This window comes from Oncorhynchus mykiss, chromosome 13, assembly GCF_057628025.1.
Source record: "Oncorhynchus mykiss isolate SJ-2025 chromosome 13, ASM5762802v1, whole genome shotgun sequence".
NCBI classification, from domain to species: domain Eukaryota; kingdom Metazoa; phylum Chordata; class Actinopteri; order Salmoniformes; family Salmonidae; genus Oncorhynchus; species Oncorhynchus mykiss.
In genome coordinates, this window is record NC_143034.1 from 59069050 (window position 1) to 59083515 (window position 14466).

The 14466-nt window shown below is 42.8% G+C and overlaps 1 protein-coding gene across 2 annotated transcripts in view; it reads right to left on the bottom strand.

The window, feature by feature from the left end:
- Positions 1–14466, bottom strand: part of LOC110486699 (tumor necrosis factor receptor superfamily member 16) — a 65394-nt gene that overhangs the window by 21018 nt on the left and 29910 nt on the right. For both annotated transcript variants that reach the window (XM_090194447.1, XM_021558479.3), the window contains one exon: positions 7786–8148. In XM_090194447.1, coding sequence (XP_090050573.1) covers positions 7786–8148 — 363 coding nt within the window. The remainder of the gene's footprint in view (positions 1–7785; positions 8149–14466) is intronic.

Below are 14466 nucleotides of genomic sequence, written 5' to 3' on the forward strand. Positions count from 1 at the left end.
GATTACAAAAAGAATACCAGCCCCGTTGCGGACACTGACGTCTTGCTCCCAGACAAACTAAACAACTTCTTTGCTCTCCTGTGGGCTCTCCTTCTCCGTGGCCAACTTGAATAAAACATTTAAGCGTGTTAACCCTCGCAAGGCTGCAGGCCCAGATGGCATCCCTAGCTGCGTCCTCAGTGCAAGCGCAGACCAGCTGGCTGGTGTGTTTATGGACATATTCAACCAATCCCTATCCCTGTCTGTTGTCCCCACAGAATTCAAGATGGCCACAATTGTTCCTGTTCCCAAGAAAGATAAGGTAACTGAACTAAATGACTATCGCCCCGTAGCACTCACTTCTATCATCATGAAGTGCTTTGAGAGACAAGTTAAGTATCATATCACCTCCACCCTACCTGATACCCTAGACCCACTCCAATTTCCTTACCACCCCAATAGGTCCACTGACAATGCAATCGCCATCACACTGCCCTATCCCATCTGGACAAGAGGAATACCTATGTAAGAATGCTGTTCATTAACTACAGCTCAGCATTTAACACCCTGGGTCTCGACCCCGCCCTGTGCAACTGGGTCCTGGACTTTCTGACGGGCCGCCCCCAGGTGGTGAGGGTAGGCAACAACATCTCCACCCCGCTGATCCTCAACACTTGGGCCCCACAAGGGTGTGTTCTCAGCCCTCTCCTGTACTCCCTGCTCACCCATGACTGCGTGGCCATGCATGCTTCCAACTCAATCATCAAGTTTTCAGACGACACTACAGTGGTAGGCCTGAATACCAACAACGACAAGACAGGGAGGAGGTGAGGGCCCTCGGAGTGTGGTGTCAGGAAAATAACCTCTCACTCAACTTCATAAAAGCAAAGGAGATGATTGTGGACTTCAGGAAACACCAGAGGGAAAACCACCCTATCCACATCGAGGGGACTGCAGTGAAGAAGGTGGAAAGTTTTAAGCTCCTCGGCATACACATCACAGACAAACTGAAATGGTCCACCCACACAGACAGTGTGGTGAAGAAGGCACAACAGTGCCACACGAGCCACTGCCTGTCCACCTTAACGCCACTTTAATAATGTTTACATATCCTACATTACTCATCTCATATGTATATACTGTATTCTACACCATCTACTGCATCTTGCCTATGCCACACGCCATCGCTCATCCATATATTTATATGTACATATTCTTATTCATCACTTTACATTTGTGTGTATTTGTGTGTATAAGGTAGTTGTTGTGGATTTGTTAGATTACTTGTTAGATTTTACTGCATAGTTGGAACTAGAAGCACAAGCGTTTCACTACACTTGCATTAACATCTGCTAACCATGTGTATGTGGCCAATAAAATGTGATTTTACTTGTTTTCTCAATTCTTTGAATCGCCTCCGCATAGGAGATTTGATTGACAGCTCTAACTTTTGCCACCTTCTTCACCTTCACAGGGCACTCCAGGAACTCAGGATCATGATCCCCACCACAATTGCAACACCATCATCTTTCTACACACCATTCTTCAGAATACTCTGTTCGTCTGCACACACATGAAATGTCTGCACACACTTGAAATGTCTGCACACACTTGAAACGTCTGCACACACTTGAAACGTCTGCACACACTTGAAACGTGGCCAAATCGTTTAATATTCTTACACTGCAGTGGTTTGGGTACGAAAGCTTCCTACATAACCAAGTTTCACATGCGTAGGTATTTGCTCTTTATCAAAAACCAACATTATCGACAGACTTTCTTCTATTTCTCTATTCCTCCAGCGGTTCAGACGCCGGGCACCAACCACACCAGGAATTCTCTTCAGGTATTCAACCTGAACATCCGTCGTGGCCCTGAGATGACTCTTTTAACAGGTGCTCTACTCTGAAGTTCAAAACATAAAACTTTTGTTTTACTGCAATCTTCCTCTGCTCTTCAGAAATACAATGAATCAAAATACGCCATTTTAGACACCTCAAACGGATTTCCCACATATGCATCCTTACTCAACAAACGCATCCCAACAAGAAGCAATTAATTATCATTCACACACGTATCCTCCACTCCAATTTTAGACTATTTCAACTACTGTTCTCCATTCAGAACATTCGACTTCACCAAAATTACCCAATGCGTTGCTTGATTCCAACTCAGCATCCACTTCCGCCATCTTCCCACACTCTAGTCGACACATTGAAATGAAAGTGGACATGTAAACGTTGCATCATCTGCTCAGATGACAGATAAACTAACACATGTATTGACCCATTTTACTCATTGATATTGGTATGAGTGATGTTTCTGTTGTTTTATAGATCTACACAAGCTGCGGTTTGCTATTTAGAGTTGATTAACTAGACTTTCCATTGCAACAATGATGTCATTTCATTTAACGTAGCTACAACAAGCTTTGGCTCAAAGCAGCCTCATAAATGTTTTCAGTCAGACATTCATGCTTGCCACACACAGTTGAAATGTCTAGCCAACATTTTGAATTGAATAACATTGCTTGTGCACTTCAGAGCTGTAACGATTTAACGTTTTGGTTAAAGGCTTAAAGGCAAGTATAAACGCATACTAGTAGTAGTCATCGTTCCTGCTGGAGAGTCTACACATTCTGGGTGATGCAAAACAATGTCAACATCTCACTGGCTTCTTCTCTGGCGAGCTCTCATTGGCTATTGCTGATCACAGTTCTAAAAGCTTGTTGTTGCACATTTCACACTACAAGAACATTGCAGATTTTGCTCCGATAAAATCAAACATGTTTGAAAATATCGGGATGTCTGGGACTGCTCGAAGACGAGATCGGTAGCCCTCAGATTGCGTCTCTGACCCGTTCAAGTTAAATGAGCGTTGGTAACGGCCGTACATCCTGAGTAGGCAACGACATGGGGATTTTGTCTCAGATTTCAGGGACAGATAAAATTGTGTAGTGTACACCCTGCATAACTCAATTGAACTAAGAATTAGCTGACTTTACACACTGTTAAGCTAAGTGAATTAAATGTCATCAGCTAGCAAACTTCCTATTAGCTATCTATCTTGATAACCATAACCATGGAAGAGGGTGAAATTGAATATCCAGCTGTCAGTAAAGGGAGAGTGTAGGCTACTGGACGGGGCAGGTCATTTTGTGGCAGGACATTATGAAAAGATTGTCCAGTTCCAGTACCTAGAGGGGAAAAGTTTGAGGACAGCGAGATAATTACAACATAATATTCTGTAATTTAAGTATGATGAAGCCTGTTTCTTTGTGATGTTTTCTGTCTTCAGATATGGAACGCTGTGAAAGCCTGTTTGTGTCACAACCTGATCTGTTTCACCTGTCTTTGTGATGGTCTCCACCCCCCTCCAGGTTTCGCCCATCTTCCCCATAATCCCCTGTGTATTTATACCTGTGTTCTCTGTTTGTTTGTTGCTAGTTCTTTTTGTTCATAAAACCTACCAGCATTTGTTCCCCTGCTCCTGCATGTTTTCGTGCTCCTGTTTTCTAGTCCTTCCCGATGTTGACCGTTCTGCCTGCCCTGACCCTGAGACTGCCTGCCCTGACCCTGAGACTGCCTGCCTTGACCCTGAGACTGCCTGCCCCTGTTGTTGAAATACACTTTTGTTGCTTCGACACAGTCTGCATCTGCGTCTTACCTAAACGTGATAGTTTGCCGATGAAGAGAGAGGCCCCAATGAATGTTCCAAGAGACTAAGGGTATATCCTATATGCCATGGGTCATTGTGGATAGCTACTTCTTGTCCCTCATGCTAGGGACAACCAAATATTACAACCAAATATCACTTCAGAAATGTCAACATTTTAAATATTGACATGGCCAGCATTGTAGACCATTTCTCACCTCTTGCTGCTGATTTAACTGATCTAGAAATAACAGAGACATGCTGTTAAAACCTGCATGCTGTAAATGTTCTCAAATGTTTTGTCACCATTGCTTGTTTTGTAGATGTTTTTGTCCTCATGCACTGTTGCTACTAATCTGGTGAGCACCAAATTTGTCCTCAATTTGTCCTGTTCTGTTCTTGGGAACAGAACAGTCATGGCAATGGTTTGATGGCATCCACATGTTTCCGTGTGACCTTATGGGTGTATGACTGTGGCTCCTTTCACATGCCAGAGTCCCCCTGACACACCACACAGGGCAAGGTCACCCAGAGCCACCCCATACTGCCACTACTGTTCCTAGCACTGTCCCTAGTCCTGTCCGTGGCCAGCGGAACACAACACAGGGTCACAGAGAAGAAGACAGAGCCCCGAGGTCAGAGGTGAGAGGCACTCTGGTTGTGTGCTGTCTTTATCTCCACTGCTGGTGGTCCTCTATATGGTACAGCACAAGGCTGCATTGTACCCTACTGTACATCACTCATAATAGAAGGCCTGACATAGATGTTCACTCAGTGTATGAGGCACACATGGTGCGGTTTGACTGGATTTCTGCAGTCCATATGACTCTGACTCTCACACAACTTATGAGTGATATAAGTGATATTCCCAATTCTCATATTTAGAGAGAGAGAGAGAGAGAACACTGTATATAAAAAAACAGAGGAGGGAAGAGAGGACACAATTTCTTACACTTTCATGTCTGGACTAGTTCATGTGACTATGAATTGGGAAGGTTCTGGACTGGTTCATGTGATTATGAATTGGGAAGGTTCTGGAGTTGTTCATGTGACTATGAATTGGGAAGGTTGTGGACTTGTTCATGTGATTATGAATTGGGAAGGTTCTGGACTGGTTCATGTGATTATGAATTGGGAAGGTTCTGGACTTGTTCATGTGATTATGAATTGGGAAGGTTCTGGACATGCTCATGTGATTATGAATTGGGAAGGTTCTGGACTGGTTCATGTGATTATGAATTGGGAAGGTTCTGGACTTGTTCATGTGATTATGGTGCTGGGACATGTGTCCTCTTTTTTCCTCACTACCTTCTACTCTCTCTCTGTCTCTCTCTCTCTCTTGATCTCTTTCTGTCTATCTGTCTCTCTAACTCTCTCTCTCTTCTCTCAGTTTAATCTCCCTCTCTCTGAACAGAGATGTCTCTGGCTGATCAGAAGCAGGTGTTTCTGCCTTTTTGAGAACCCAGAAACAGCTGTCAGTTTGCCTCCTGAATGACACTTTACTCACTATGTAGTGTACTACTTTAGACCAGGACACACTACAGGCTCTGGTTAAAAGCATAAAAGCAATTCACTATATAGGGAATAGAGTGCCATTTTGGACATAGCCTATGTGTGGGTGAGAGAGTGGTTCCTCCTCTCCTGATCTTTCTGGATTTATCTTTTCTCAGTCTGTTTCACAACTAACTGAGAACTGCCAGCCGCGGCCAAGAGATGACAGAACATTAAAAGAAGAGCGATTTATGACCCCCATCTGCCTGACAAGCATCTCCAGCACAGTGCAGCAGGTGTCCACGGATATCCCACTTGCATTTGCAACGTGGCATTTCTGGCCCAGGCAGCATCCAAGCCCAGCACAAAAACCTCACCCAAGTCCCCCATCCAAAAAGTAACTCATCCTAGTAAGTGTCCAAGTTCCAAAATCCGAACCGAATATCCAAAACCATTACGGAAATCTTGTTTCCAAAACCCCAAATTAATGTCCATGATCCAAAACCAATATCAAGCCTTGTTTTGATCACCTTTACAAAACCTTGGAACATTCTAGTCCTACTGTACCAAAGGTCATCTGGAGGTGGCATTAAGGACTTCTGTTATAAATTTGATCATTTCCTTCATAGAGTATATTTACTGGAACTCAAACCTGCTGGTCCCATAAACCTAACCCAGCCTGTGGAGCCAACCCAGGTCCCATTAACCTAACCCAGCCTGTGGAGCCAACCCAGGTCCCATAAACCTAACCCAGCCTGTGGAGCCAACCCAGGTCCCATAAACCTAACCCAGCCTGTGGAGCCAACCCAGGTCCCATAGACCTAACCCAGCCTGTGGAGCCAACCCATTACTATAAACCTAACCCAGCCTGTGGAGCCAACCCAGGTCCCATAGACCTAACCCAGCCTGTGGAGCCAACCCAGGTCCCATAAACCTAACCCAGCCTGTGGAGCCAACTCAGGTCCCATAGACCTAACCCAGCCTGTGGAGCCAACCCAGGTCCCATAGACCTAACCCAGCCTGTGGAGCCAACCCAGGTCCCATAGACCTAACCCAGCCTGTGGAGCCAACCCAAGTCCCATAAACCTAACCCAGCCTGTGGAGCCAACCCAGGTCCCATAGACCTAACCCAGCCTGTGGAGCCAACCCAGGTCCCATAGACCTAACCCAGCCTGTGGAGCCAACCCAGGTCCCATAAACCTAACCCAGCCTGTGGAGCCAACCCAGGTCCCATAAACCTAACCCAGCCTGTGGAGCCAACCCAGGTCCCATAAATCTAACCCAGTATGTGGAGCCAACCCAGGTCCCATAGACCTAACCCAGCCTGTGGAGCCAACCCAGGTCCCAGGTCCCATAGACCTAACCCAGCCTGTGGAGCCAACCCAGGTCCCATAAACCTAACCCAGCCTGTGGAGCCAACCCAGGTCCCATAAACCTAACCCAGCCTGTGGAGCCAACCCAGGTCCCATAAATCTAACCCAGCCTGTGGAGCCAACCCAGGTCCCATAGACCTAACCCAGCCTGTGGAGCCAACCCAGATCCCATAAACCTAACCCAGCCTGTGGAGCCAACCCAGGTCCCATAGACCTAACCCAGCCTGTGGAGCCAACCCAGGTCCCATAGACCTAACCCAGCCTGTGGAGCCAACCCAGGTCCCATAGACCTAACCCAGCCTGTGGAGCCAACCCAGGTCCCATAGACCTAACCCAGCCTGTGGAGCCAACCCAGGTCCCATAGACCTAACCCAGCCTGTGAAGCCAACCCATTACTATAAACCTAACCCAGCCTGTGGAGCCAACACATTACTATAAACCTAACCCAGTCTGTGGAGCCAACACATTACTATAAACCTAACCCAGCCTGTGGAGCCAACACATTACTATAAACCTAACCCAGCCTGTGGAGCCAACACATTACTATAAACCTAACCCAGTCTGTGGAGCCAACACATTACTATAAACCTAACCCAGCCTGTGGAGCCAACACATTACTATAAACCTAACCCAGCCTGTGGAGCCAACACATTACTATAAACATAACCCAGCCTGTGGAGCCAACACATTACTATAAACCTAACCCAGCCTGTGGAGCCAACACATTACTATAAACCTAACCCAGTCTGCTACCAAAGCAGGGAGCTCCATATCTTGCAGCAGCAGTGGACCTCCCAGAGGCTGGGCTTATTATTCACTGACATGGCTGATTTCATGCCACGTCCACCCTACTGGATTGATAACTTCCTGGGTATGTGCTCCAGTGCTGCAGCCTGCCCTGTAGTGCATCTGTGTTCACCGGGCCCGCAGAGGGAATACCTGGCCTCTAGTTAGAGCGTTTGGAGATTATGCACTGTCTCTGTGTTGACACTCCACCACTTCTTGACCTCTGTGACCGCTGTTCTGTTTTTTCTGCCGTCTGACAATTTGGCCTGCATGGCTCTCTGACCCTGACTGTAGAACAGACACATGTGGAAGTCACCCCTGTAGACATCCTAAATTCACATGAGAAAGAAAACATTGTGATAGAGACATACAGGACTTTACTATACGACCCTGATAGGACAGGAGGGCAAAGGTTACCATAAGTTCCCAGACGTTACTGCTACTGACTAGCGTGCAGGTTGTGTGTGTGTATGTTGCTGTGAGTGTGCGTTGGTTCTCTTACTATGGCAGAGGGAGTCGCTGACGGGGGTGCAGGCGCTCAGCTCCACCTCAATGCCCTCATCACATATGGTGCAGGGCAGGCAGGGGTCCAGGGAGCTGTCCCGGTCAGAGTAGGTGTCGTCTATACACTCCTCACACACCGTGTCGTGGTTGTGCTCGCAGTGTGCCAACACGCCCTGGCCCGCCGGGCACACCGTGCAGGGCTCACAGCGCCCAGACACCTCATTCAGGTAGTAGTTGTAGTCACACACACAGATGGCATTGTTGGAGTCGGTGCAGGGTGTCTGCATGCGCATCAGACCTGTACACATGGTGCAGGGGATACAGGTGTCTATGTGGCTGTAGGTCTCTGAGTAGGTCTCACCTGGAGGAGAAGAAAGAAGAGGGGGATAGAGAACAATGAGGGGAGGATGAGACAGAGGGGAGAGGGGGATGGAGGAGAGAGAGAGAGACAGTCAGTCTAATGACATGAATCATGTTTACTGCTGCTGTGTTCATCGAGAGGGGGGACACAGTGATCCAGTGGGCTCTGGATGATTTGTGTTCTGAGACATGAAAGGTGCTCTTGTTAAGGAAGGAGTCTGAAGCTCGCCGCGCTCATTACTAGATTGATCTCTGTGTGGACTGTACCGACTGTACTGTAATGATATAGCTCTCTACTGCTCTGAACAGACGATGAGATGGCCTGTATTCAAAGTTAATCAAGCTGGGTTTGGCACAAATGATCACTGGCAATTTGATGCTTGGCCACTCTTCATCATTTTAAAGTATGTTTCAAGCTATTTCTGAAAAGAATACATGCGTCTAACAATATTGAGATGTATAAACGTAGCGCACGCCATATGCATGTTTCTCATTGTAAATCAGACTTGTCATGAAACTGTGCGTGTGTGAACAAGCATTATAACTCTGCCAGGAAAACGCCCTCCATTCACCTGACTATAACACCCTTCAAAACACTTTATTTGCTGTATGATGTGGAACTATTGGAATTGGGCCAGGGGACGGCAGTTTCTAAAAGAAAGAGCAATGGCCAATTTGATCACATTTCTGTAGAGGTGTGGGCAGAATGTTTTAGTCTTTTACAGTGACTTTTTCAAACTAAACATGCATGCTGCCTATACCGAGTGCCAAACACTTACCCTATTGATTGTATGTTAAAAAATGTTTTAAAATGCTACAGCCCACACTTCTTTGCAAAAGACTAATTGTTTTGTTTATCAATATATGATTGTGTTTCTTCAGTATCTCCTGCCTTGGGTCTCTGAGATGTCGCACTCCTATCGCACAGCAATACTGTAGCCTAAACCCATACTGTCAAGTCTTTTACACAAGCTACCGATATATTTACTGTGTAGGAAGAATGTATTAATCTTTTCCAGTAATTTAGCCTGTGTCTGGCTGTAAAAGGCAGTAATTTATTCTGTATCTGGCTGTAAAGGACAGTAATTTATGCTGTATCTGGCTGTAAAGGACAGTAATTTATGCTGTATCTGGCTGTAAAGGACAGTAATTTATGCTGTACCTGGCTGTAAAGGACAGTAATTTATGTTGTACCTGGCTGTAAAGGACAGTAATTTATGCTGTATCTGGCTGTAAAGGACAGTAATTTATGCTGTACCTGGCTGTAAAGGACAGTAATTTATGTTGTACCTGGCTGTAAAGGACAGTAATTTATGCTGTATCTGGTTGTAAAGGACAGTAATTTATGCTGTACCTGGCTGTAAAGGACAGTAATTTATGTTGTACCTGGCTGTAAAGGACAGTAATTTATGCTGTATCTGGCTGTAAAGGACAGTCATTTATGCTGTATCTGGCTGTAAAGGACAGTAATTTATTCCGTATCTGGCTGTAAAGGACAGTAATTTATGCTGTATCTGGCTGTAAAGGACAGTAATTTATGTTGTACCTGGCTGTAAAGGACAGTAATTTATGCTGTATCTGGCTGTAAAGGACAGTCATTTATGCTGTATCTGGCTGTAAAGGACAGTAATTTATTCTGTATCTGGCTGTAAAGGACAGTAATTTATGCTGTATCTGGCTGTAAAGGACAGTAATTTATGCTGTACCTGGCTGTAAAGGACAGTAATTTATGCTGTATCTGGCTGTAAAGGACAGTAATTTATTCTGTATCTGGCTGTAAAGGACAGTAATTTATGCTGTACCTGGCTGTAAAGGACAGTAATTTATGCTGTATCTGGCTGTAAAGGACAGTAATTTATGTTGTACCTGGCTGTAAAGGACAATAATGTATGCTGTATCTGGCTGTAAAGGACAGTAATTTATGTTGTGGAGCTGGCTGTAAAGGACAGTAATTTATGCTGTACCTGGCTGTAAAAGACAGTAATTTATGCTGTATCTGGCTGTAAAGGGCAGTAATTCATGTTGTATCTGGCTGTAAAGGACAGTAATGTATGCTGTATCTGGCTGTAAAGAACAGTCATTTATTCTTTATCTGGCTGTAAAGGACAATAATTGATGCTGTATCTGGCTGTAAAGGACAGTAATTGATGCTGTATCTGGCTGTAAAGGACAGTAATTTATGCTGTATCTGGCTGTAAAGGGAAATAATTTATGCTGTATCTGTCTGTAAAGGACAATAATTTATGCTGTATCTGGCTGTAAAGGACAGTAATTTATGCTGTATCTTGCTGTAAATGACAGTAATTTATGCTGTATCTGTCTGTAAAGGACAGTAATTTATGCTGTATCTGGCTGTAAAGGACAGTAATTTATGCTGTATCTGGCTGTAAAGGGCAGTCATTTATTCTGTATATACCTGTAAATGACAATAATTTATGCTGTATCTTGCTGTAAAGGACAGTCATTTATTCTGTATATGGCTGTAAATGACAATAATTTATGCTGTATCTGGCTGTAAAGGGCAGTATTTTATGCTGTATCTTGCTGTAAAGGACAGTAATTTATGCTGTACCTGGCTGTAAAGGACAATAATTTATGCAGTATCTGGCTGTAAAGGACAGTAATTTATGCTGTATCTGGCTGTAAAGGACAGTAATTTATGCTGTATCTGGCTGTAAAGGGCAGTAATTTATGCTGTATCTGGCTGTAAAGGGCAGTAATTGATGCTGTATCTTGCTGTAAAGGACAATCATTTATGCTGTATCTGGCTGTAAAGGACAGTAATTTATGCTGTATCTTGCTGTAAAGGACAATAATTTATGCTGTACCTGGCTGTAAAGGACAATAATTTATGTTGTATCTGGCTGTAAAGGACAGTAATTTATGTTGTATCTGGCTGTAAAGGGCAGTCATTTATTCTGTATATGGCTGTAAATGACAATAATTTATGCTGGATCTGGCTGTAAAGGGCAGTAATTTATGCTGTATCTTGCTGTAAAGGACAGTCATTTATTCTGTATATGGCTGTAAATGACAATAATTTATGCTGTATCTGGCTGTAGAGGGCAGTAATTTATGCTGTATCTGGCTGTAAAGGGCAGTAATTTATGCTGTATCTTGCTGTAAAGGACAATAATTTATGCTGTACCTGGCTGTAAAGGACAATAATGTATGCTGTATCTGGCTGTAAAGGACAGTAATTTATGCTGTATCTGGCTTTAAAGGACAGTAATTAATGCTGTATCTGGCTGTAAAGGACAGTAATTTATGCTGTATCTGGCTGTAAAGGACAGTAATTTATGTTGTATCTGGCTGTAAAGGACAGTGATGTATGCTGTATCTGGCTGTAAAGAACAGTAATTTATTCTTTATCTGGCTGTAAAGGACAATAATTGATGCTGTATCTGGCTGTAAAGGACAGTAATTTATGCTGTATCTGGCTGTAAAGGACAGTAATTTATGCTGTATCTGGCTGTAAAGGAAAATAATTTATGCTGTATCTGTCTGTAAAGGACAATAATTTATGCTGTATCTGGCTGTAAAGGACAGTAATTTATGCTGTATCTTGCTGTAAATGACAGTAATTTATGCTGTATCTGTCTGTAAAGGACAGTAATTTATGCTGTATCTGACTGTAAAGGACAGTAATTTATGCTGTATCTGGCTGTAAAGGGCAGTCATTTATTCTGTATATACCTGTAAATGACAATAATTTATGCTGTATCTGGCTGTAAAGGACAGTCATTTATTCTGTATATGGCTGTAAATGACAATAATTTATGCTGTATCTGGCTGTAAAGGGCAGTAATTTATGCTGTATCTTGCTGTAAAGGACAATAATTTGTGCTGTACCTGGCTGTAAAGGACAATAATTTATGCAGTATCTGGCTGTAAAGGACAGTAATTTATGCTGTATCTGGCTGTAAAGGACAGTAATTTATGCTGTATCTGGCTGTAAAGGGCAGTAATTTATGCTGTATCTGGCTGTAAAGGGCAGTAATTGATGCTGTATCTTGCTGTAAAGGACAATAATTTATGCTGTATCTGGCTGTAAAGGACAGTAATTTATGCTGTATCTTGCTGTAAAGGACAATAATTTATGCTGTACCTGGCTGTAAAGGACAATAATTTATGTTGTATCTGGCTGTAAAGGACAGTAGTTTATGTTGTATCTGGCTGTAAAGGGCAGTCATTTATTCTGTATATGGCTGTAAATGACAATAATTTATGCTGTATCTGGCTGTAAAGGGCAGTAATTTATGCTGTATCTTGCTGTAAAGGACAATAATTTGTGCTGTACCTGGCTGTAAAGGACAATAATTTATGCAGTATCTGGCTGTAAAGGACAGTAATTTATGCTGTATCTGGCTGTAAAGGACAGTAATTTATGCTGTATCTGGCTGTAAAGGGCAGTAATTTATGCTGTATCTGGCTGTAAAGGGCAGTAATTGATGCTGTATCTTGCTGTAAAGGACAATAATTTATGCTGTATCTGGCTGTAAAGGACAGTAATTTATGCTGTATCTTGCTGTAAAGGACAATAATTTATGCTGTACCTGGCTGTAAAGGACAATAATTTATGTTGTATCTGGCTGTAAAGGACAGTAATTTATGTTGTATCTGGCTGTAAAGGGCAGTCATTTATTCTGTATATGGCTGTAAATGACAATAATTTATGCTGGATCTGGCTGTAAAGGGCAGTAATTTATGCTGTATCTTGCTGTAAAGGACAGTCATTTATTCTGTATATGGCTGTAAATGACAATAATTTATGCTGTATCTGGCTGTAAAGGGCAGTAATTTATGCTGTATCTGGCTGTAAAGGGCAGTAATTTATGCTGTATCTTGCTGTAAAGGACAATAATTTATGCTGTACCTGGCTGTAAAGGACAATAATGTATGCTGTATCTGGCTGTAAAGGACAGTAATTTATGCTGTATCTGGCTTTAAAGGACAGTAATTAATGCTGTATCTGGCTGTAAAGGACAGTAATTTATGCTGTATCTGGCTGTAAAGGACAGTAATTTATGCTGTATCTGGCTGTAAAGGGCAGTAATTTATGCTGTATCTGGCTGTAAAGGGCAGTAATTTATGCTGTATCTTGCTGTAAAGGACAATAAATTATGCTGTATCTGGCTGTAAAGGACAGTAATGTATGCTGTATCTTCCTGTAAAGGACAGTAATTTATGCTGATTCTGGCTGTAAAGGACAGTAATGTATGCTGTATCTGGCTGTAAAGGACAGTAATTTATGCTGTATCTTGCTGTAAAGGACAATAATTTATTCTGTACCTGGCTGTAAAGGACAATAATTTATGCTGTACCTGGCTGTAAAGGACAATAATTTATGTTGTATCTGGCTGTAAAGGACAGTAATTTATGTTGTATCTGGCTGTAAAGGGCAGTCATTTATTCTGTATATGGCTGTAAATGACAATAATTTATGCTGGATCTGGCTGTAAAGGGCAGTAATTTATGCTGTATCTTGCTGTAAAGGACAGTCATTTATTCTGTATATGGCTGTAAATGACAATAATTTATGCTGTATCTGGCTGTAAAGGGCAGTAATTTATGCTGTATCTGGCTGTAAAGGGCAGTAATTTATGCTGTATCTTGCTGTAAAGGACAATAATTTATGCTGTACCTGGCTGTAAAGGACAATAATGTATGCTGTATCTGGCTGTAAAGGACAGTAATTTATGCTGTATCTGGCTTTAAAGGACAGTAATTAATGCTGTATCTGGCTGTAAAGGACAGTAATTTATGCTGTATCTGGCTGTAAAGGACAGTAATTTATGCTGTATCTGGCTGTAAAGGGCAGTAATTTATGCTGTATCTGGCTGTAAAGGGCAGTAATTTATGCTGTATCTGGCTGTAAAGGACAATAAATTATGCTGTATCTGGCTGTAAAGGACAGTAATGTATGCTGTATCTTCCTGTAAAGGACAGTAATTTATGCTGATTCTGGCTGTAAAGGACAGTAATGTATGCTGTATCTGGCTGTAAAGGACAGTAATTGATGCTGTATCTTGCTGTAAAGGACAGTCATTTATGCTGTATCTGGCTGTAAAGGACAGTAATTTATGCTGTATCTGGCTGTAAAGGGCAGTAATTTATGCTGTATCTGGCTGTAAAGGACAGTAATTTATGCTGTATCTTGCTGTAAAGGACAGTAATTTATGCTGTATCTGTCTGTAAAGGACAATAATTTATGCTGTATCTTGCTGTAAAGGACAGTAATTTATGCTGTATCTGGCTGTAAAGGACAATAATGTATGCTGTATCTGGCTGTAAAGGACAGTAATTTATGCTGTATCTG